This window comes from Amblyomma maculatum, chromosome 3, assembly GCF_055883805.1.
Source record: "Amblyomma maculatum isolate TAMU_Amacu chromosome 3, ASM5588380v1, whole genome shotgun sequence".
Lineage (NCBI taxonomy): Eukaryota > Metazoa > Arthropoda > Arachnida > Ixodida > Ixodidae > Amblyomma > Amblyomma maculatum.
The window spans coordinates 144,033,596-144,056,919 of record NC_139346.1 but is presented as its reverse complement, the minus strand read 5'-3'; the positions used below and the strand labels follow the sequence as shown (position 1 = coordinate 144,056,919).

Below are 23,324 nucleotides of genomic sequence, written 5' to 3'. Positions count from 1 at the left end.
TCTTAGACAAGAATGAAAATAAAGCCGGCAGGCATCTCCTTTCCGTTAAATACGCCTATCTATGGCTTCGGTATTGTAACCTCATCCTTTTAGGGCATTCGGAGCAGTCAAGAAATTCTTTTCCTAGCTTGGTGCTATGCGAATGATTGCATTGTTTCGTCAGCCCTCTAACTAAAATCCAGAAAGTGTTGTTGCTTTTATAACCCAAGAATCGACCCTAGTAGTTTATGCTTGTTTTCCAATACTAATTCAAGAATTTGAGCGAGTCGTTCGGCTGATTGCTGAATGCCGCCAAAGCAGCTGCGGCGAAAAATTACGGTTCGGACAGCGCTAGGAAAGCGGTCGGCACACGCCATGGGTTCCGAGGTGACGTCAAAGGGCGACTGGCGAGCACGCCATTCTTTAATCGCTAATCGCCTCTCTGCAGTTTAAGTGAAGAGGCCTGCGCTTAATTGCCCGCCTGTGGGCGCCAGTGAATGGCGACTCCGCCCACGGACGCCGAGGGAGTTTCACCTCCCAGAGCGCAAGAAATGGGGGGGGGGGGGGGGGGGGGGGTGACTGTGTGTGAGCGCGCTGACGGCTTGGCCCGGAACTGGCCGCTACCACGGGTGGGGTCGCGCACATATTGGCGAGAGGCACGTAGTGCCCCGCTGCCTCAGCCTCCTTTTCTTGGTTTCTATAGGAAGTTGTGAAACATCGGTCGTTCCACCAAGCAGCAATCTCCGGATGGTGTCAGTGGAAGCACACTGGCAATTGAGCTTCCAGGTGTTCCCATATGAGTTACGCGGAAGGGGACATAAAATTCCAGATAATAGGGTCAGTGGGAGGGTCTGCCGCAGTATATTGACTGCGGGAATTCAGAGCAGTACTTATCTTTTATCATGAAAATATCAGCCCTGTTATGTCGTTGCCTTGCCTGGTAGCGCTGCGGTAGGGTATACCTTTATTCTGCTTTCCTTGTAGCGGGGAATTAGACAGCGCATATGCTAAAAATGCTGCGAAGACAACTGTGATATAGTTTATACTTGCCAGAAGAATATGTCACAGCTGTGACCACGCGTGCATTTGGAAAACAAACCAACACTGAATAATGGTTTTGTGCCTTGTTTGCAATTAGGAAAGGGCGTCCATCGAGATCTTTCACTGCGCGCAAGTGATCCAAAATACTGAAGCATACGATATTCGTTCCGAACTTTTGAGAAATAAACTGAGCTGACCGGCTGTAGGCTGAAAGGTCAGCAATGTGGGCAAGTTGCGATCTATGATGACGCATGTACCACAGTGACATTATTGAACTCGTGTATTTCAAGCTGGCGCAGACTTCCAGAAGAAGTGGTCAGACGCATTTGGTGAGTTTTTCTAATTATAATCAAAGCCACTAATGTCTATCATAATTTGTGAATACGGTATTCTGGAGTTTCCAAAATGCAAGTTTCGAGCAAATAGCGATGTAGCTGTAGTTTTAATTTTATTCATGGTAACTTCGTACTTAAGTGAAAGTTTATTATAAAATTATGAACCCAAAGATATGCGGTACTAGGACCAAGCAAAGAAGAATGAGTCATGCATTCAACCAAGCGTTCTCCCCGTGATCCTTGCTATATAGTGAGCAAATAGTTTCCGAAGACAACGCCAAAAATTTCTGCTCTTATTTCTATTATTGGAACCGCATAAGTGTCAATATTTCGGTGACTACGCTCGCTTCTTCAATTAGAAAGTTAACGTTTCCTTAGACAAATTGTTTTTGAAAATTATGTAGCCTTCATCTCGAGCCAAATTTTTAAATGTCCAAGCAAATGTATGCAAATCACATATGGTTGGGGTCGTACGCCTCACCAGGACACAGTAACAGCCGAATGCAAACCAGGAAATGTCACCTACATAAAATATACTAGAATAAGCTTACTCTGGCACACTAATGGTATAACTGCGTTAGAGTCAATACCGCTGTGCAAGCCCTCCTAATTTATGCGAGCTGGTCACCAAGATCGTATAGGCCCTCCCTTCAACGCTTGAATGGAAAGGAATGAAAAGACGGGACTGGGAATATCATGCACCTATGTGCATGATATTCTTCGATCTTAATGGGCATTTTTTACTAAGTTATTGCTTTGATTTTATTAGTTGTAAAAGTGTGTTAAAGTCTACAGTAATCATTAATATAATATTAGACAACAGGAGGCGAAGGCAAGTTTTCAAACGAGGGAAGGGTTCTTCGCAGTATATGTCATGAGTATGATCCACAACTTCGATATTGATACACCTGAAACAAAACGTAAATTGCCACATAACGCTCCAGAATAATAAAGACTAAGGCGCAGCTGCAATAGGCTTATTCGAGGAAGGTCTTCGTGCTTTGTTCGCAATATTTAGACGAAAACATGGCCTGAATATCGCACCCTTGCGTGGGTGCGTGCGTGCGTATATGTGTTTAAATGTTTGACCACTCTCGGAGATTTAATTGCCGACGTCGTCAAGCTCTAAAGGGCTAGTTGGGTTAAAAATTCAAAGTTAAATTGTAGCTTGGTTAGAGTTACCACTTGTCCAACAGGCCGTGGTTTAGTTTGTGTATAAAGCGTATAAAGGTCACAAAGACATGTCGGGCATTGATTTTGTGTTCTTCATCTAAAGGGTTAGTTACCGTGAATGGGATAAACTCGGCACCTTCGAACGCTACGGAACCTTCCAGGAAAGAAAAAGCAGTTCAATGAAAAGCAAAGGTAACCTGTACGGCCTTTTCCTTTGGAAACAACGACATACATCAAAGAGCAAACACATCAGGTGATGGCTTTTAAACCGGATAAACACGAAGATAGCAGTAGCAGAATAGCGAAAAAATACAGCAAGTGAGCATTGAAAGCATGCGAGCAGATGTGTAAAAAAAAGCAAAATATGTCGGCAATTCGCGCGTCGCTCGGCACGCCCCTTGGGGCGCATCAGGTCAAAAGCTTTGGAAAATTGCATTCGATCATACGAGTTAGGTGGTGGTGGGGGGGGGGGGGGGGGGGTGCCAGTAAGGGAGCTGCGCTGCACCGCCAGAATATAAAAGAGAGCAAGAGAAAAACTAATCTGGCGTAGCCGGAGATGAAAACCTCGGCCGCGTCCCGGTAGTGCTAAACCTGAGCGTCACAGAGAGAGACGATGAAACATGCGAGATACGAGGGGCAAAGTTCGTTGTCTTGTTTAGTTTGCCGTCAGCCTCAATCTTGTCTATAATTTGATAAGGTTATTGCTGCCCATGCATGCATAGCGATTTCAGCTGCAGTCTGTATAAACGTTACAGGAAGGCAGCTGCAGAGACCGAGGTTATAAAATTTCAGTAGAAAGGCCCTCGTGCCAATCAGTCGCCTGCGAAACACTGTGTAGTGTTCTATAAAAGCAACTTGCTTTATGCGCACGTAAGATGTGTGCAGCGAAGTGAGTATACGATTGCCGGAAATAGTACTGTGTAAAAGCTAGGATCATTCGAGCATCGTAATTTCTTTGTCCTCGAAATGTCATTGTTGACAGAGATCCAGTGTCTACATGATTTTGCCCTCCTCACTACATTCGTGAATGTTGCGTCAATTGTTGGTATGTCAGCTACTACATATGTTGCGCCATTATTATTGTGCAAAATAAGTGACTAAATATATAACAAAGGTGCGGGTTTCACGGCGGCAGTTACAAGATTGAAATGCTTCATGCATTTAAGGTATTTTTCAACGGCCGGAAACCTGCTGATGCTGCTTACGCAAACTTTATTAAGGACATAATATGGGATTTGGGCACCTGCGATATTTAGGTGGGCAGGTATGGTAAAAAAATTACCTTCATAATAAGGACATAAGTGGCACAACTGACAGCTGTTTGGAAATCGTATAGAAGCTTGTGGCCTACAGTAAATGTAACTAAGTTTATCTGATTATGATGATGATTTTTGTAATTATGTATATGTGCATTTGTGTGTGGCTGTGTGCACACAGAAGGAAGTCTTCCGTAGGTACATTAACTCTACCAGTATTTTTTTTATCCTTTAAGACACGCGTTTATTGAGAGAGAAATACATATAGAATTTGGTAGCTTAAGAATCACTCTTAGCTCATCCACTCCAAACCAGTGAAAAATAGGAGGATAAAGAGGCTTGTGATGGACAGAGTTGTGGATAGACGAGGGATCTGAATATATGCAAGCATACTGTGGGAGCTGGTTGGCTAAACCGTAAGTTAAGAGCCCTGTACGACAAAAAAAAAAAAAGAAACGAAAAAGTGTCCGCTTTTCCTCAGAGCTTCTGAAGGCGCCATGCTTCGACACCACAGGTTCCTCCGAGGTACTTCTTGTGGCCAGCACTAGTCGTTCGCTCACATAGCAGGATGTTCCGCGACTGCATGCGTCGCAATGCCAGTGACGTCGCTGGAAGAGTGGTCTAAGTGCCCGGTAGCCTTGGAAAGCGACTACCAGTAGCTGTAAGCGCCTCCCTATCCCAGTGTGCATAGGGGAGTGACCACACAAAAATGAGCGCTGCCCAATATGGCGGAGGTGTTAGTAGGTCCAGCCTTTGAAAATGTTTCCGTAGAACATCTGTTTGGGTCCTTTGTTTGGCGTAGAAGTTGTTGATAAAACCTGTTTAAAGCTGCTTGCGTTTCGGTCTCGAAAATAATAGTACTGCTCGTGCTCCATTCCTGATGTCTTTCTTTGCTTCTTTTTCGATTTGAGCGTTTCATTTCTTCCCGCAGTGCCCCCAGGTGCACGAAACTAAATACGGAGGTCTCTTTCTTGTGTGAACAAAGGAAGATCAGATTTGTCCGGTGTTATGTACTTCTGAAAGCTATGCCATAACAAGCACTCTAGGCACTGCGAGAGAAGCAAGAAGAAAAAGAGCAAAAGCTCTGACTTGAGACTCCTGTGGATTATTCAGAAGGACACGTATAATTTATCGGGTGCCGCAAAGAAAACCAAGCGTTTAAAAAATACTGATTGTCTCTAATGAAACCGGCCGAGCCCTGCTAATCACTAGCTTACGTCTTTTTAATCCGAAATGCATTTTTAGTAATCATTAATTCACGAGATTTTTAAGTATTGATTTGAAGAAGAAAGACTGATTTAAGACGATGGCTACTCTAGTGAAAATTTCCGGATGAAATATTTGCCCTTAGAAATTGTCTCAGTAACCGAACACTCTTTACTTCAAAAAGATAGCCGACGCCAACGTGGTAACCAAACCACACAAAATTCTTCCCAATCTTCTACTTCAAGCACACCGTACACCCCTCGTAATAATCCTCACGATGTCCGCCATGTAACAGCGTCAAACCCACACTTACCATTCGATACGGACGTCCGCGCATCCTCTATGACAACCACCTATTCTTTGGAAACCACCTATCTGGCGACCACTCAAGGCCATTGTACCCATATGGGAAGCTTCTCCGTCCAAGTGAATCCTGCGCAGTCAGCTTGACAAGGCTCGACAGAGGACGCCGTCTAGGAGGTCTAAATCTCCTGTAACCGTTTATTTTAATAATTTCAATAATCCCTGTACTAACCAAACAATTACTTTGTGCGTTAACTTGGCGACTGATATACCATAGTAACTGTCATGTGGCAACTTTGTTTTGTCTCTGGTACCTTAGTGTCACCTTTCCGGCAAGTTTTTCAAGGCTGTCTCCACGTTTTTAATCCACCTTATTTTTTATTAAAAACTTAAATATGCAGCTTATGATTCTTTCTGAATTAATTACTCTGGATAACTAAAAAAATACAGCAGATGAGGGCCTACTACCATGTGTTAATGCCAGGTGGTTTCACATGGGCAGGACACACTTTGTTTTTAAATATCTTGGCTACCTTTCGCTCGCACGACTGGTGTATATGTTCCGTGATAAACGTCAAAGACAAAATCAATGAAAAATAAAAAGCTCAATAAGACCAGGCCGACAGATGATGCCAAGGGATATTAAAAAAAGACTTCCTTATAAAGTCTCATTATCAAAGGCTACCTCGCCACTTCTTGATCTTAGGGGACTCCCGCGGGTTCTTAGACAAAACATATATTTTACAAGAAAAGGGAAGCCCGATTTACCCGCAGTCAAACGGCCTGATAAAATCGTGAACCAGTAGGGAAGAAAAGCATAGCAGGGGGCGACAGAAAGTCAGGTGGGGTGAAAGTGTTTTTCTTTATTTACTTTCGTTTATCACTCACAGTCCTCCTCACTTTCGTCATTTACCCCTTTCTTCTCAGGACTTTAATTTCACTCATTAACTGCATTCATTCTAGCTCACTTATAACCTTTCCTTTTTTATTTCTTTCATTTTCCCTATACCTGTCCTTTCTTTCGTTGTTAACCTTCCTTCCTGCATCATAATCTACCAACGTTTAATTAATTTCCTTTGTTGAAGCCTGACACTGTTCCTTTCTTTCGTTATTTTCTTTCTTTCTTGCTTCCTTAATTCCTCCCTCTCCTCACCCCGACCTTCCTTTCCTTCATTTTCGTTTCGTCCTCCTTTCCTTCGTTCCTGTCTCCTTGTCTTCCTCTTTTATAATGTTTTACTGAGAGAGACAACATTTATTGCGAACAGGTTGCTGACGTTAGGGCAGGGCCTCAGTATTACCATTATAAAGCGATGACCACGAAGGTGTCGACCCCGCCGTGGTGGTGCAGTGGTTAGTGCTCGCGGCTACTTTGCCCAAGGATGCGGAATTGCATCCAGGCCGCGGCCGCCGCTTTTTGATGCAGGCGAAAAGCAAGACGTCCGTGTGCTGTGCGATGTCAGTGCACGTTAAAGAATCCCAGGTGGTCGAAATTTCCGAAGCCCTTCCCTACGGTGTCTCATATGCTATTATACGTTAAACCCCACAAACCAAACTAAGCCAAACGAATGCCTAGACAGCGAGAGCTTCCTGTGGTGTGCGTTCCTGCTTCATTAGCAATTGGGTTTAGCTTTGTACGGAGGACAATTCAAGAAATTGAGAGGTCGGAGCTTGCCCTCAAATCTCTAAGCATATGATCTCGTGTTACCACTTCTTGTGAATTGAAAATTCGACTTGCGGTGTCATATTCTCCATTTGTAAGAATAATCTCTGGGACATTAAAATGGGTCCGTTTGGGTCGTGCTCAATATTTTGAGCCGTATTTTGCTAAGGTCTACGAATGGAGGTGGGAACATCCTTTGTCGGTCATTATAGCAGTCGATTATATCGTGGTATGTGGTCAGTACCTCAGTAAGAAAAAAGCGGCACTGTGGGGCCTCCCGGTTGTTCAAAGTCGGGCTATGCAATCTACGTCAATATTGCCAGGTTTCAGTGAGTGTGTGGAGACCCATATCGACTACACCAAGTGTTCAGGGGCTCAATTGCGCAGCATGCCTTCACCGCAAGAAGCTTGGAGGATATGTGACACCACGTTTTGAGCCATGTAAGACAGTGTGTGTTCAGGGATCTGTGATCGCCAGCGTCCCAGCGGCCTACTCGGCTTCTGCAACTGAAACAATAAGACCAAATTCACATTTAGTGCGCTGTAACGTTACAGCTTGGTAAACCGGAAAGCTGCCGCCATTGCCTCCGCCGTAGACGACGGTCGGAAAATAATTCTGATCTATCGAGAGGGTCATGACGTCACAACCACACGACCTTGCGCGAGAATTTGAACAAGCCACATTAAAATAGGGCGAATGAGTTTGGCGAGAGTCTAAAGAAAGCCAAGATAGGTGGACAGGCTTGTCTAATGCGGGTATTTCACAAGACAGAATTCGAAACAATCAACTTGCCGCCTTTGGGTCTGGAACTAAGGCCCCGTGCATGTCAGGCGGCCATCCCTAGTGAAAAAACCCCATGATTCCCAATAACCTCATACAGACTTCTCATACTAAACTCATATCAATCTCATATCATCTCATACAAATATCATTCAACATATGAGAAATATATCACATTGTATGAGATTTGTACGAGTTTTGTATGAGTTCAGTATGAGATATTTGGATGAGGTTATTGTGACTCATACGGTTGTTTTGCTAGGGATGCAAAGCATAGGCCCTGAAGGGTCGCATCAGGCTTGTTAGAGGGACATCTGCTGAACGCGTTGCGTGTTTTGGAATTACTAACGTCTGTTTGAGATTTGTTGTGATGTTACAGAAATAGTAATTTTAAACTTTTTGATAGATAAGCCAGCAATTTTTAAAATGTTCGTGGAATTAATATGTGTTGTCAAACAGCTACATCTACTCTTAAAGTGAAGCTTAAGCGTCCTAATTTTCATTATTCCTTCTCCAGTAACGGCAAGTACCGTGTAGCTATGAGACGTTCGCTGCGTCTACTTACAGTACCTGCGGAGTACGGTTGTATTTGTCGCACAGCGCGTTGCCTCTCGCGATCCATATTTCTCCACGCCTGCCCCGACGCATGCTTTTGGCTATAACTTTGACGACCAAGTGGTGCCGAGGTCGACCTGGAATTGTCGCTCGTTATTCCGATTCCATTACGGTATTGATACTGAGTTTGTTCAAGATATCAGAGATGAACTTGGACCTCGCGCGTGAAGATTTTCCTGCAAGCAGGGTCAGCAACTGCACGTCTACTGCTGCCGTTGCTTGCGGCCTCGAAGAGGTCGAAAAATTTGTATTCTTTCTATATTTTTTTGTTCACTGCAGTGGACGCAGATTTGATAACTCAGGTAGGGGAGCCTTTTCTTGCTGGGTACCCGTCTCCGTTACTTGTTCGACGCAGCTCAGAATAAGCAGTGTTTTTTCTTTCTTTCAATCACTTGACTGCGGGGTGACCCGGGCGCTTTTCCGGTTTGAATAAATGCACGCGGTAGCGCGCTGGTCTCTTTGATTTTGCATAAGCTTCCACGGACGCAGCGCATAATCGATGAGGGGGAAATTGAATAAAAGCGTGACGCGGCCCCGCTTTGCGCATAACGCGGGCCGTACGAGCGCATAACGCGGGCCGTACGCATAACGCGGGCGCACGAAATGCATTATGCATGCGACTTGCGGAAGAACCCTTGAGGCTTTCGTGTATTACGATCCAAAGGGTTTAGGACAGCGTCTTGTTTGCTTCTTCCATAGTGCAGCCCGATCTCAGGCCTGGAATCCAGGCGCGTGGAGCTATCACCGAATGCCACTCGTCAGTAAAAATGGAAAGTGTGCGATAGACAGCTTAGCGAGGCTGATGCCTGGTGAACTTTGACCACAAAGCGGCGCCGTCGTGAAGACTATTTGCATAAATGACAGATGACGTGAAACCTCGTTTCACGTATGCAAGAATGGCGTGGTAGTGCGGCCCGGAAGCGTGTGAGATCCTTCAATTTCTGGAAATAGCCGGGCGACAGGACCCGTTCTGCACACTTTTCATGAACCTGTCTTGCAGATTGATGGATCTTGCAGATTAATCCATCAGTGCTAGTAGACAAACACTGAGGGGAAGGCTATATTTTGAGGACACGGGACATGGGCTGAAACAAGAGAACAAAACAGATTTCAAGCATAGTATGATTTTAGCGCGTGTTATCGATGCATCGCCTGGGAGCACACGTCGTGGAGAACCGAAGAACACGGAAGTATTCCAAAAAGATGTTTCTAGGGTGACGTTTGGCCTGCCGCGTGGTGTAACACATCGTGACCATGTGTATCTCTAAACATCTGTCGGTATAGGGGAACTGGCAATACTGTCCACGAGCTCTTGCGTTAGGCGCCTTTTCTTCACCGTGTGCACATATTCCCGAGTAAAACGCGTGGCAAGAAAACGATAAGCGGCTTTCACCTCTCGGAGATTGCGCGAGACACAATAACGGCTCCCTTAACTTGATGAGACGATTAAATCCGGTAAGGCGCTGGACAGCATATACTGGACTAAAGAATGATCAAAGAGATGTCTGTGCAGAAACATGAAGTGCAGCAAAATCAGCCTTAAATACAAATTAGAAAGGTCAAGGATTCCATCACAAACTTTTCGAAAGAGGCTTGTTCGGTTGTTGAAGAGGGTGAGAAAGATGTGGGTCACGCCTGCAACCAAGACAATCTTCTTCCGTCCACAAACTGGTCCCTTACCTGTTAAAACGTGCTTATATCAAAAAGGAATTCATGTACCATGGGGGAAAAACTGTTTCCTGTGTAACAAATCAAGAACAATGCAAAAAATTTCCTTACATTGTATTAACGCTATCTATTTTTGGGACGTGTTACAGCGTACATTAAGAAGCTTCCTCTTACGCCTCGAGGCATAAAGTTGTTGCCCGTTCACGGCCATTCAGTGCCATTCGATGCCATATTCTTGTTGGTACAGCACTTTGTATGGCGCAGTGCTATTGATTATTGATACTGTGACACTGGAGCGTGATCTGTGCATGAATACTGTGTTGAGAGCATTGTAAAAATCCATGATGTGTTGAAAGGTGCAGACTGTGGTGCTGAAACAGAGTTGGTGTTTAGGAAGATAGCACAAATGAAACGACCCCATTTATCAAGGCCGGCAAATGGCCTGGTGAACGTGTAAATATATATGCTGTATATTTTCTAATTATGTACATATAGCAAAAAAGAAAAAAAAAACGCGTGGTGCAGTTATTAAGATGCTCGGCTTCTGGGCCGGAGTAACCGGATTCGTTCCCCACCGCTGGCAGCTGCTTTTCGATGGACGCGAAAACAAGAGGCGTCTGTGTGCTGTGCGATGTTAGTGCACTTTAAATATCCCCATGTGTTCGCAATTACTCCACAGCCTTCCACGTTTGCCCTCTTCTGTCTCTTTTCGCTTTCACTCTCACCTTCCTCCCTTGTTTCATGTATCAGGTATTCAAAAAAAAAAAAAATTAGGGAATTTTACAACCTCGTGCGAGATTGATGACACAGCGATGCTCTTTGCGTTTAGTTCGACTTGTAATTTCTATTGGTTGTCGTCGATAGCCCCCCCCCCCCCCCCCCCCCCCTCCGCTCCTCAGCATCAAAGAACATTCAGTCATCAGTACGTACAAGTGTTTATTCCAGTACCATCATTAATTCATCGTCGTCTACACTAGGGAATCCTTCCGCCAGTGCGTCTTCACCTCTGTAGACCTCCACCACAACCTAATCTGTTCATGGTGAATCCTGCGCGTTTTCAATTAGTACCCACATCAAAATATTCGGACTTAGACCGAAGTCGTCGCAACAGTTCTAGACCCGTGGGCTTTCGCGCCCCGCTCCCTCTTCGGGGAGATATTCTTTTTCCGCGGCCCCATCTATCTTCGTTTGAGGCACGGCCGCCCTCTTTTCAGGCGCCGGAGCGCAGCTCATTTTATTATACCATGGCGTTACGTCACGCCCCCGAGGGCATCTTTGGTTGCTTTAGTTGTCATCTACTGCGACAGGGGGCGTCAGGCGTCCGTGGGTGACGTCATCACTGCGAACACATGAGTTTGCTGTGCACGATCTCCTGAACAACCTCCGGCTTAAGCAGCATCGCTGTTAAAAAGTGACAGGTACTGCATCTTTCCCTTCCTGTAAACTAATTTATTTATTTATTCAATTTTTAAAAAAAACCTCACTTTTTTGTGGGATCATTCATTGCTCCGCCAGAGGTGCCTGGTCACAAATATAAGGCACAGTTCAGTGCGGTAAGCATTTTCTGCAATCAGTTTTACGGTCACATGACATTACTCGCCACGCTGAGATCGTCTGGGGCGTATTTGCGGGAGTCCGGTGGGGCGGGGGCAGAAATAGCATAGCGGATAGAATACCAAATGAAGGTACTCTGATCTTAAAATAGGAACAAAGCGTGCACTAGAACGAACATGTCTATGTATCCAAAAAGGCTGGACAAGAGCATTTTGGTTGTTTATTTTGTTGTTTATGAAGTTAGTTTTTCGTTTTCTTTGAAATCGTTGAATTTTATATACCTCAATATCATTTCTGGAGATGGTCGAGGTGGTTGCAGTTTTCTGCACTGAAAAAAAAAAAAAAAAACGCACCTGATTGGCTTTCTGCACCCCTCTTAACAATTTGGTGGGAGCGCACTACATAATTTAAATGGAATATATTGCTGTCCGTCGCAAGACTTGAACACGCCATATCAATGAGTACACCACAAACATAACGGTATCTGATAACATTATTATGAAATATAAAGAGAGTAATATGAGAGTAAATATAAGAAAGAGTGCATATAAAAAGAGTTACTGGAACGAACTACACTGAAGAATTTAGGCAACTGCAATCCTTGTAAATGAATTACTGAGAATATAAAAGATGATAATACGCACAAGTTGGCTACAGCTTTAGTATATCAAGCTCGTACGAGAAGTTTGCTGATCTTCATAACAGCTTTATCAAGCCAACGATTGCTACATTTTGGCGCGGATGTATGGGCTATATTAACTTTTTTTAAGAAAGTACTAGAGCGCATACAAGAGACGAACACACAATAGACGGTGGAACACAGACATGCGGCGATTTTTTGGTGCCTTTCTCTCATACGCTCCTTTCCACTTCCTAAAAAGATAAAGAAGCCATCTAGCCTGTTTTCAAGTTGTTTTTTATAAAAAGAAGAATTATGCCATTGGCAAATGCCACTCTTCAAAAACGTATTCAAGGTTACTTAACACCAATTATTTGAATAGCTTGCTGTCACGTGTTTCAAGAACTTCACCACATAGCCTAAAGAGAGTGGATCGACCCATAGATGGTCGAGGAGACTGCCATCGCCCTTGATCTCTCCAACATCGCCGCCGCCACCACGAGTGGCTCCAAGCGCGCCATCAAAAACTATGCGCGCGATCGGATATCTGTTTTTGCGCAGCGCATTCTAATGCAAAGCAGAACTTCCCATTTCGTTATCCTCATAGGGGCAGCACGGACCAGCCCTTTAGCCCATTACACCGCCCACCGGTGAGCCTACCTAGCTAACGCTCGAATGAATGCGGAGAATGCCTATAAGAATACGGTCAACAACTACCTTGAAATAGCACAAGCATTCCACCTGGCCCGCAGCAGGTACCTAGTGGCAGACAAGACGGCCTATAAGGGCCAGCAGCATATGCCTGACTTCGCCTGCGAGCAACACATACCCACACCCTACTCTGCGCGTCCACATCTACTCGATGTTTACACTAATTAATGAAAGAAATACAAAGAAGTCGCAAATATAACCTCACTTCATAAAAGCATGTCGTGTTAGAGCTGTTTGGTTGCTATCCATGGTGAAAAAATTTGCGCCACAAAAGACACGTAGACACAAGCGCAAGGAACAACCGAGACAGGATTGCAGAGTGCCCCACTTCCTGCTGTTGGAAGTGTAGCACCTCTCCTGTCTCATTTTTTCCTTGCGCTTATCTTTACATCTCGTTTGTGCTCGGAAATATTTTTCAACGTTCTATAAGTATGTCCACAAATGTGAACCCCATCCTTTAATATCCCCACCACGGAGCAGTGCGAGACACTGATTCACAGCAAGCCGCCGGGTTCAGGCGCTCCTGGCAATCAGATTTCCAATCCTCCCTTTTTTATTGATTAAAATAATTTATTTATGAATAAAGTAGAGGGGGGTTTCAATAAACGGTCCCCCCCCCCCCCCCCCCCCCCATCTCTCTAATGTTTTTTATTGCCGTCATCAGGAGCTTTTGTGAAGTTAAAGCAAACTGCTAAGCTTAGCTTTAAGAAGTCATTGCACGGTCCCACTAATCTTCAATACACCTAAATGTGATAACTGAAGAATATTGTCCCAAACGAGTCTGAGACTGTGTCACCTGGCATACATGTTATTGGCAGAGCATGTTGCGAACGTTCCAGATATTGCCACTTATTCTTGCATCAGCCCCAATGGCTCAGAGTAGGTTTGGTGTATCGACAGTAGCTCCTACAGGAGCGCGACTAAAAGCGGCACCTAGCCTCATCACCATGGAGGCTAAGTGTTAAACCATCTGTGTGCATCGCAATGACACCGGGGGCTAAAGGAGTCCAAGCGGCCCAAAGTAATCCTGTGGTCTCCCCTAGGTGTTCCCTAACCCTGAGTTGTTCCAGGATTTTATAACCATATATCCCTTAACATACCCTTCCCTTGAGCGATTTTTAAAGAGGCCTTTTATTTTCAGTGATTAGAATGCCCTACTAGCATGCTTTTGACATGCTACTTACTCACTATTGCTTGGTTGGTCTGCCAAGACCGCAATCTTGCTCGACTGCTTACGTACGGCGAGACCGCGACATCTCACGTCTTGTCTTTAGTTTATCAGACACCTGTATTTTGGCGCGATACACCGCGTATGTTTTCTAAAGCTACTGGGAGGATGTTAAGCTAACGTTCTAACTGCGCGTGTACAAAAACCGCGACAAGCTCTCGGCTCGAATGCTATGCCCGAAGAGTGTAATAATGTTCTTCTCACAATCTTCTCTTTCAGGGCCAACTTTTTGTTAGGGGGACTCCAAGTGCGCGGCTACCACTTGGTGAACGTGGCTCTGCACTGCGCATGCTCAGCGCTGGTGGCTGTGGTGGCCCGCAGCGTGCTCCGGATGCCGTCCTTGGCCGCGTGGCTGGCCGCAGCGTTATTCGCGACTCACCCCGTGCACACGGAAGCCGTGAGTGATGCACACTTTTACCAATGACTGCCTACAAGTAACGGAAAGAACTGCTCTAATGGCAACGGCGGAAACTGTGGGCCAGGCTCGTTATAACTCAGAGGAATGCGCGTCACGTTTCGATAATTTTGATTCGTTGTATTATCTGTTGAATGAGAGAAGTTAATTAAAACTAATTTCTGGGCTAGTTGGTGCATAACCACATAAAGGAAAGATTAATAGCGCAGTAAGACACTCACAAATAGGCACAAATAGACGCACAGGCAGCGCCGGTCCTGTGTGTCTATTTGTGCCTATTTGTGAGTGTCTTTTCGCGCTATTAACCTTTCCTTTATGAGAGAAGTTAATTTGTTTTTGAAAACAAGCAGCACAAGATCACCGAGGGCGAATAGAGGTCACTGACATTTTAAACTAGTTTCGTATATTCAGGAGACGGTGTTTTGTTCAAGGGCAGAGCCAATTACACATTGGATGTAAACTGAGCTTGGACACGAATGTAAGAGGAGTTAGTCCGCACACCCATACGCTACACTAGCGAGGCCACTTCGGCTCACATATACGCAGCATACAAACCGCGTGTCGGAGGCCAACATTGCTGTCCCAAAACAATGCTTTTTTAAGAACGAAGTGCTTTTACCTCCCATTTCTGGTGATCTTGAGGCTAAATCGAGCGCAAACAGAGATTTGACAACCGGGAACCACTTTGCCGTCATCCGGACGCTGATTCCTTTACATCTGTCAGCCGGAACGGGATCATTACGGCACCGAACGAAATTTTACGATACGAGTTCTCCGCACTCCCAGTTCTCGTATAGGAGCGGCACACAACTGAGTTACAAAATCATTATTTCCAATTTCTTCCTCTCGGGCTGTCTCGGGCCATTGAGAAAGTGCCGCTCAGCGTGGAGGGGAGGGCTGTACAGAACAACGGCTTACAGGCCGTCCTCAAAGGTGGTGCCACGGTCCCACATAATCGCGCACACAGAAGAACGCCCGAGGCCGGCGGCATAGGCGGCAGCAGTTGAAGCGCATGCGGGCATTTGGGAATCTAGTCCATCAATGCTCTGCGGCGTCAGCTCATGACGTTTAGCAGAAGGTTATATAAGACGCTCGGAGGACACTCGAACGAATTGTTTCTACTACATTCTTGCCGTCATGGCCGACTACACTTGTGCATCGTTTTGAAATTCACTGCTATTACCATCACAGCGTTTTGAACCGAGCAACACAGCCTGATGAAGAGAGATGTAGGACAAGGCTTGCGGAAGTGGAAGAATGCTGGCCATGCCAATAATGTTATGCTTATGCCGCCGTGCACGAAGATGACAACGTCGCTACCAGGGCCGTAACGATTTCATGGTTACATATACTCTCGATTGCGTAAGAGGCAAAATTTCTTTATAATAAATATATGGCCATGCCGTATTTATATGTCCCTGCTGTGTTACTTGCTCATTCCTTTAGAGAACATGCCTTGTCAACTCATTTTGTGGTATTATGCAGGAAATAGAAAGCGCAATCCCCCATGTGTGTTCACTTCGATGCCATAGAAACTTGGTGCCAGCGCACAACGGAAAAATGCTGTTTGAAACTTATTTCGACTTACCGTCTTTTCTGCCTAGCATATTTCTGTTTTTGACCTTTTTGCGGAAGTACCTTGTTGCCAAAATTAACCATGCTACATTGTTTGCTTCTCACAGGTATAGTAGTCACTTAATAAATTCCCTAAATATCAAAAGGTGCTGAAAGGTGTTTGTTAACCGTTCTCTTTACCTAATAAAGATTTAAGTTGGGGTGAGGCTTGAAAAATGGTTTTAAAGAATTAGGTGTAGAAATGTTATGACATAGCTAAGGCTATGAACCTCAAGCTATAGTCTTTGATGAATTTAGCTTGCATTAGAACTTACAAGGAATAAAGATATGCCGATTATTATTTATATTTGTTTTACAATTCGCCGCTGTGTATCGTATGTATTGCAACGGGTACGTTATGCGACCAGAAGTAGACATATTCGGTTTAAACAAAAACGAGGCGTTATGTTTTAATCCATGTGGATGCGATTGAAAATAGTTAAAGGGGCGATGACAAGGTCGTTCGATGTATTGCCGTTTTATACTTCTGTGAATAATATACAGGTTTGTGATTCTACTCGCAAAGTTTTAGTGCCTAGCGCGCGGCGCATATTTAAAAAAAAAACGCGATTGAAATTGGAATTTGGAAGCTCCTCGTGCAGAGAGCGACCGCCATTTTTAAATGCTCGTGTGACGTCACAAAGTATACACGGTGGGGCGTCGTCTGCAATGCAGGCTACAATATCAAAGGACACGTCTTTTTTTTTTTCTTGCGACGATTGACACAGTGGTCGTTCCTCATGCAGAAGTGCTTACTTAAGATGTTACCGCACGAAAGCGATATAGAGTAAGGCATGCTTTCTTCAGCATGAAGCACGCTGACAGTCAGTGGACTGCACCGTTAGATTCCTTAGCTTATCGACGCACTGGTCTGTCGCATTACATCGGTGACGACGCCAGCACGGCCAACGGTCGCCTATCACCGTAGTGCGACTCCGCGATGCCGACGGAAGGATCTGCGGACGGTCGTCAGATCTGTTTTGGTCGCATCGAAGGAGCGAGAACTTGACACCCGATACTCGAGTGAACGGCCTGAACAGCTGCACTTGTCTGTAGCTTAATCGAGATAGAAAAAGGAAAACAAGAAGCAACACTTTATATGTTCCCCCTTATCATCAGCAATGACCTTGGTCAGAAATATTAGTCGGAGTCGCACTGCCGGGTCGTTTAGTGCCTCTAGTACGCGCCTTCGGATCTACAGTTTCGGCGATTACGGAGCGCGTATTCACAAGCTTTAGGGGTCGCATGTGGTCATCGAGTGTAGTTCTGGTTGTAGCGACCCCAAATCGACGACTGCTTACATCACAAAGCGAGTGCACATTGAGCGGGAAGCGTCGATATATGTGACCTTGTTTAGCGAGCGAAGCCGGCAGCTGCCGGCGCCTCATGTGTGTACCCGGCGCACGCAGGGGACGTAGCATCCACGGCACTTCATGCAGCGCAGTTGTAGTTTGTGAACAAATAAAGGTGCAACTGAGGCGAAAAGTGGATAGTTTTGGTATTGCTAGCTCAGCTGGCATTTTATGCCATGCGGACGAGCAGCATGCATCCAGTCATTGCAAATGCTATGTAAACAAACACGCTGGGGCCGCAGTCGTAATCCGCGAATCGGCGCATTCCTGCGGGAGTTTAGGGTTCACACACTAAATACTAAATAGTGTATGCTTACGTTGAAGCACTCACGAGTCATTTGCTGGAGAACAACTAGGAAAACGGAGGGTGAGGATCGTGAGTCAGTCGCAATCGCGCGCGCGGCTGCGGTGGAGGCGAGACAGAGACAGCGGCGACTGGGAGGCTCTTGTTCAGTGCGGGCATGCAGTGAAGAGCAATCGAATCGCGTTGTGTGTTGCTATGACTGAAGCGGTGGCACATTATTTCGTGCGCAGGCCCTGGCCAGACTGAACATAGTTTTGAAAAAATTCTCCCCAAATAAATAAGCCTGACTAACACGCGCATATAACAGCAACTCACGAGTTAGCGATTCGTTCAAAAGTTTTTGCTGCTCCTCTAATGTCGCAAGGTATGCTCTCGCGTCAAGGTATGCTAGTCTGAGATTTAGTCTTGGCTTTTTTGACCCAAAGAGTGACGACAATAGCTCAACAATCAGGAACATAACGCTATCCCCTCCCCCTTTTGCGGCACATGTACACGGCCGAAGGAAACATTGAACAAGTGCCTTTTTATATGCGGGAGCGCTTTTTGTAGAACAAGCTAACTCCGATAACGTAAAAATAATATGCTTTTGATTGCATGCCTAAATTATACAGCTTGAGCCCAGTGATTTCGGCCTCCTCGGCAATCTCTAGACGAAGCCGAAAACAAGTCCGAGGATCTCTAAGGTCGCATATTATAGTCAAGGTTTCTCAAAGAGAAGAGAATATGTGAATAAAATGTTTGTGCTGAAGAAAAAAAAAACTCGATGACCATCATCCACGACGTGCATGCAAGAGTTCAGCCGGCAGCGCGAATAGCAGACGACATAGAGACGTCAGCGTTGACGTTGTGACGTCAGCGCGCAATGGTTGCCAGACCAGAAAGCTGATTGCGATATTAATAATAAAAATGATCTTAAAACTATCTGCTGCACGGAATGAGCTCAAATTTCGAGGATTTCGAGTAAAATGCAATTATTAGTTTATGCTCAGTTGGTAGCTGTCATGATCCCTTTAAGCTTCCCCTCTACCGGTGTCTACTGGAAACTTAGCGGAGGCCCCTTAAAGACGTTCGACTTAGTTGAGTGTGTACTTCTTTGAGGTCCAGTGTTCTGAATGGAACAGATGGGTCTTGACAAACGTACAGTCTCTGTTGCTGCTTTTAACTATTGTGGCAAACCCGTTGTAAGAGCAAAATGTGCTTCCTCTTAACGGTTTATTAGGTTACATTACTGTTAAGGATATGATTTTGCAAAATTTGGCTTTATGAGGCTTTTTTCTCATATTTGTTTACTTCATTCTGGCAACTGCTCTTGCACCTACAAGATTTCTGTGAGTAAACTTGGCAGAAACTGAATAGTGGATTCTCGATACTTTTAGCAACGTGCAAATCTTTTTTTCCTGACAAGAAACTATGGACGGAACAGATGTCTTTGCGCTATTAAAACATGCCATCAGCACACGTTCATAGCGCACGCCAGTACAGTTATAAGTGCACATTTCCCCATATCAGTATATTTCACAAGTATTACGGTTGTACGCATATACAAGAGGCAACGTTCTTAGATATAGACAGTTGTAAAACTGTGCTGGCGTGACGCGCTGCGAAGTGGGACAAACAATCGCCGGTCCGGCATGAGCTGATCGCAAAACGACCGCAGCGCTTTTCTCCCCCACTGCGGCAGATGGGTGAGACCACTGAGCTAATACACAGACGGAAATTTTAAATTACTACTAACCCTCTTCTTTCAGCAATCCAACAGAAAATAAAATTGCGCTTGCGTTTTTAACACACTATTGTAAGCATGTGAAAGCCACCTGAAGCAAGGAGGTTGCAGACGCGGCTCAAGCGTGTCATCTGCTACCTACCTGCTTGAGAGTCTGCAAACGCGGCGGCGTTTAATACGTATAAAGATGTGTTTAAAACACAAACGAAATTTTATTTTCTGTTGCAGTCCTGAAAGAACAGGGTTAGCATTATTCTAAAATTTCCGCCTGTGTATTAGCTCAATGGCCTCACGTATCTACCGCAGCAGGGGAGAGGGGCGCTGTGGTCGCTTTGTGAGCAATGCACGTCGGACCGGCGATCGTTTCGGCCCTCTTCGCAGCGCTCAGTTTTCCAACTCTATCTAAGGACGCTGACACGAGGTAATCACCTGCATCACATCGTACAGGGTTGTCAACAAGCCTGCATTTTCAAAGTTCATTTCTCTGCTTTGTAGTATATTAATTGCTTTATAGCACACTTTCATACCTGCATATATAAGCAATCTATTCAAGTTCTCAGTTACGAACGAATTCTTCTTGTCTCAGATTACTGTTCTTCAGACTTGTACACATTGCAGAAAATACAGAAAGTTACAATTACTCGACCTAAATGTAGCCAATTACAGCGGTAACAAATGTAACTGACAATTAATGAACAGTAGCCTCTTACAATTGAATTGTTTTTCCTCGAACGTTGTTGCCATAACACAAACTCGCTGGAACTGCGATGAACTAGTGGGGTTTTCCTTAATATTTTACACGCAGTTAATTTTTAACCGCTGTTCTCTTAAGTCGTCGTCACTTATTTGCAGATTTTTATTGTGAAGACATTATTGGCTACACTAAACACTCCTCCACAAAGAAGTCTTAAAGCATAGGACGGTGCTAAAACGTACGAACACCTTGTAGAGTCGTACGTTGTTGCGCAGGGGTTTCTATGGCAGTTTCTACATTCTCTGCGAGCTGCCACAGTGGCTCAGTGGTTAGGATGCTCGATTACTGAAGTCGACGCGGAATCAAATCAAGGGTGTGGCGGCCGGTTTTTGATGGTGTCGGAAAGCAACGCGCATCTACATATCAGTACAAATTAAGAAATCGATGGCAGTCGAAATTTCTGGAGCCCTCCGATTCGATACCTCTCTTAGCCTTACTGCATTGGGATGTTAAACCCTAGAAATAAAAGCAAGCATCCTTTATAAAGCGCCGCGCTTATTGATTGGCACTAAAACAGGGACTGAATTGCCTAAGTACCCAGAAGGCGGCGCAATGAGGACAACACAAAACGAGAAACATAACATTGGCTCACTCTGCCATCTGTAATACTAACAACATAACCTGAACTTTCTCTTTCACACCCAAGCGCCCCTTCTTTCTCTTAACCGAAGCACATCACATTCGCAACCTCTTCTTTCCCAAGCAGATATGTATCGCCACAATTAATGTTAGCAACCCTCACATCCAAGGTAGCATCCAAGTAACAAGCAAATGTCCAAGTCCACTACTCACATTGTCCAAACAAGGCCATCAAGACAGTCACAACTTCCGCCGCTTAGACACAAGCTAGAAAAGCCACCCCATGTTCCTCGCAAAAACTCATACGCAGCCTTCAGAAAAGAAATTTTATTTCTGCGTAAGGAAGGAGAGGCATCACTGAAACATGTGCTACCTTTATTTTGTACCTTATTCCGACTGTTGCCTAAGGTCATAAGCCTACTAAACAATGACTCACACTTGCATTTTTGACAATGAGGAGGCAAATTCAAACCCTTTCCATTCTCTAAATAATCCTCATGCTCTTTTAAGAGCTCTATTATTGATACACCACCCAGCCTGCCCTATATATACTTTTCCACACGCCAATGAAATCTCATACACCACTCCCACCATACAGCCTACAAAACGCTTGCCATGCCTCATATCACACTGCACTTTCTTATTATTTCTTATTCTTGCGCACAATCCGCACCAACTCGCCCCACAAGCTCTTATTCTGAGATAATTGTGTAAGTTTTTTGTTTGGAGCATGAGAGGCGGCTTGTCACGTTGACACAAAGGAAGGCTGCTTGAATTGTTGGGCCAAACGCTGTTAGAGCTCCTAATGTCATTCTTACTGGACACCCATTTGGTCTAACTCTAGGAATTTCAATTGATGTCAGCAGAAGCTACACCAACCAAGCGCACCGTCGTGTAGTCGAAAACTTTGACTCAATCACATATTCCCACACCGTTCGTCCTCTAAACGTTTCTGCACAGATGTTATTTATAACCAGCAATCAAGTAGCGAAAAAGAAAATTGAATTAGCTGGAGCTCTAGAACTCGAAAGAAGTAATTAATCATATTGCAAAATTACTCGACGATGAAATTATTTACTTGTAATCGAATACGTACAACGCTGCTGCTCTTATTGGTTTTGTTATTCGCAGTTGCATGATGAGCCTAAGTTGTTACAATACTGGTCAGTAATATTCCATCCAGGGCCCATCAATGTACTGCGATTTATGAAAATACCATTGTGTATCAGTGATGCCTGCAGAGCTCAAGATGAAAAGAAGCATCAAAACTGATTCAAGCATAGTATTCAGTCGAAGCAACTGCGGTGATTTCTCGGGTATAATACGACGAATGTTATTTTGCAGTAGAAAGCACATGCATACTCCATCAAGGTGGGAGCCAGGCAGGTGTGTAACGTGGTGGAAAAAGTAGAGATACTAGAAAGTAATTGACAGCAGCACAGCTGTTGATTTCATGTCAGAATGTGTACTGACTTCATACTTTTTTGTGCGCAAAGTTTCATGTGGGAACTCTACGTTATGGTTAGGGTTCTGCTGTTTCCTGAGTTATTATTTGTGGAAAATCCTCAAATATTATGTTCAGTTTGCTGCATCTTTTAGAACTTCTCAAAGTTTCAAACTGCGATACACATTACTTGCAGTTTTCCTGTTTTTTGTTTAAGGTAATCATCGTGAGTACACGCCTTCTGATGCGAAGTATGCATCTCTAAACTATGCGAATGCGCAGAGCCTCTTTCAAAAAGCTCCATTAACGGATTAGTCGTCGAGGCATGCCTTTCTGGGATTATTTGTTGGTGAGTGGCAATGCGTTGTCAAGATGAGGACTGCTTTGGCGAATGGGAGTTTAGAGGATGTATAAAGGGATTTAGGAAAAATTTTTGCCGTAAATCTGTATCCATTTATAGCAGAGATGATGACACACTGTTAACTAAGGTATGCACATAGAAAATGCATAAGTGAAAGTGCGCACTCACTGAGAAATACGTGCTAGTCTCGCTAGAGCCTTCCCCCCCCCCCCCCCCCCTCTTCAGAATTTGTTTCACAAACCCAAAAGCGAAGCAATCTAACCGGCCGCAGTTTTACTGTTATACTTTACTCGAGAGTGCAGAATCCTTATCGTATATAGGCAGAAATTGCACGGAAATTCTTTTGTGACCAAAAAAAAAAACTTCTCTGGTATTTTCGGCCGGGTCTAATTGCTACTTGAAACAAATGCCCTGAATTTTGCCCTTTCAAAAAAAAAAAAAATTTACATTTGAAGCGCATCAAGTATGGCTTGAAAAAACTTTCAAATAATCTCACGGTTGTTTATGCACTTAATATTACTTGGCTTTCCTCTGCAGGTCGCCAGCATAGTGGGCCGGGCAGAAGTGCTGTGCTGCTTGTTCTTTCTCCTCTCGCTTCTCAGCTACCACCGGTGAGCAGATCGTTTTCAAAGCCAAGCCTTCTCTCCTC

General features: G+C 44.6%; 1 protein-coding gene across 1 annotated transcript in view; it reads left to right on the top strand.

Annotated features, from left to right (window-relative positions):
• The window catches only part of LOC146196230 (protein O-mannosyl-transferase TMTC1-like), a 163,881-nt gene that overhangs the window by 61,629 nt on the left and 78,928 nt on the right, over nucleotides 1-23,324 (top strand). Inside the window, exons 2-3 of the mRNA XM_084596951.1 lie at nucleotides 14,349-14,526; nucleotides 23,213-23,286. Of these exons, the coding sequence (XP_084453077.1) occupies nucleotides 14,349-14,526; nucleotides 23,213-23,286 (252 nt within the window). The remainder of the gene's footprint in view (nucleotides 1-14,348; nucleotides 14,527-23,212; nucleotides 23,287-23,324) is intronic.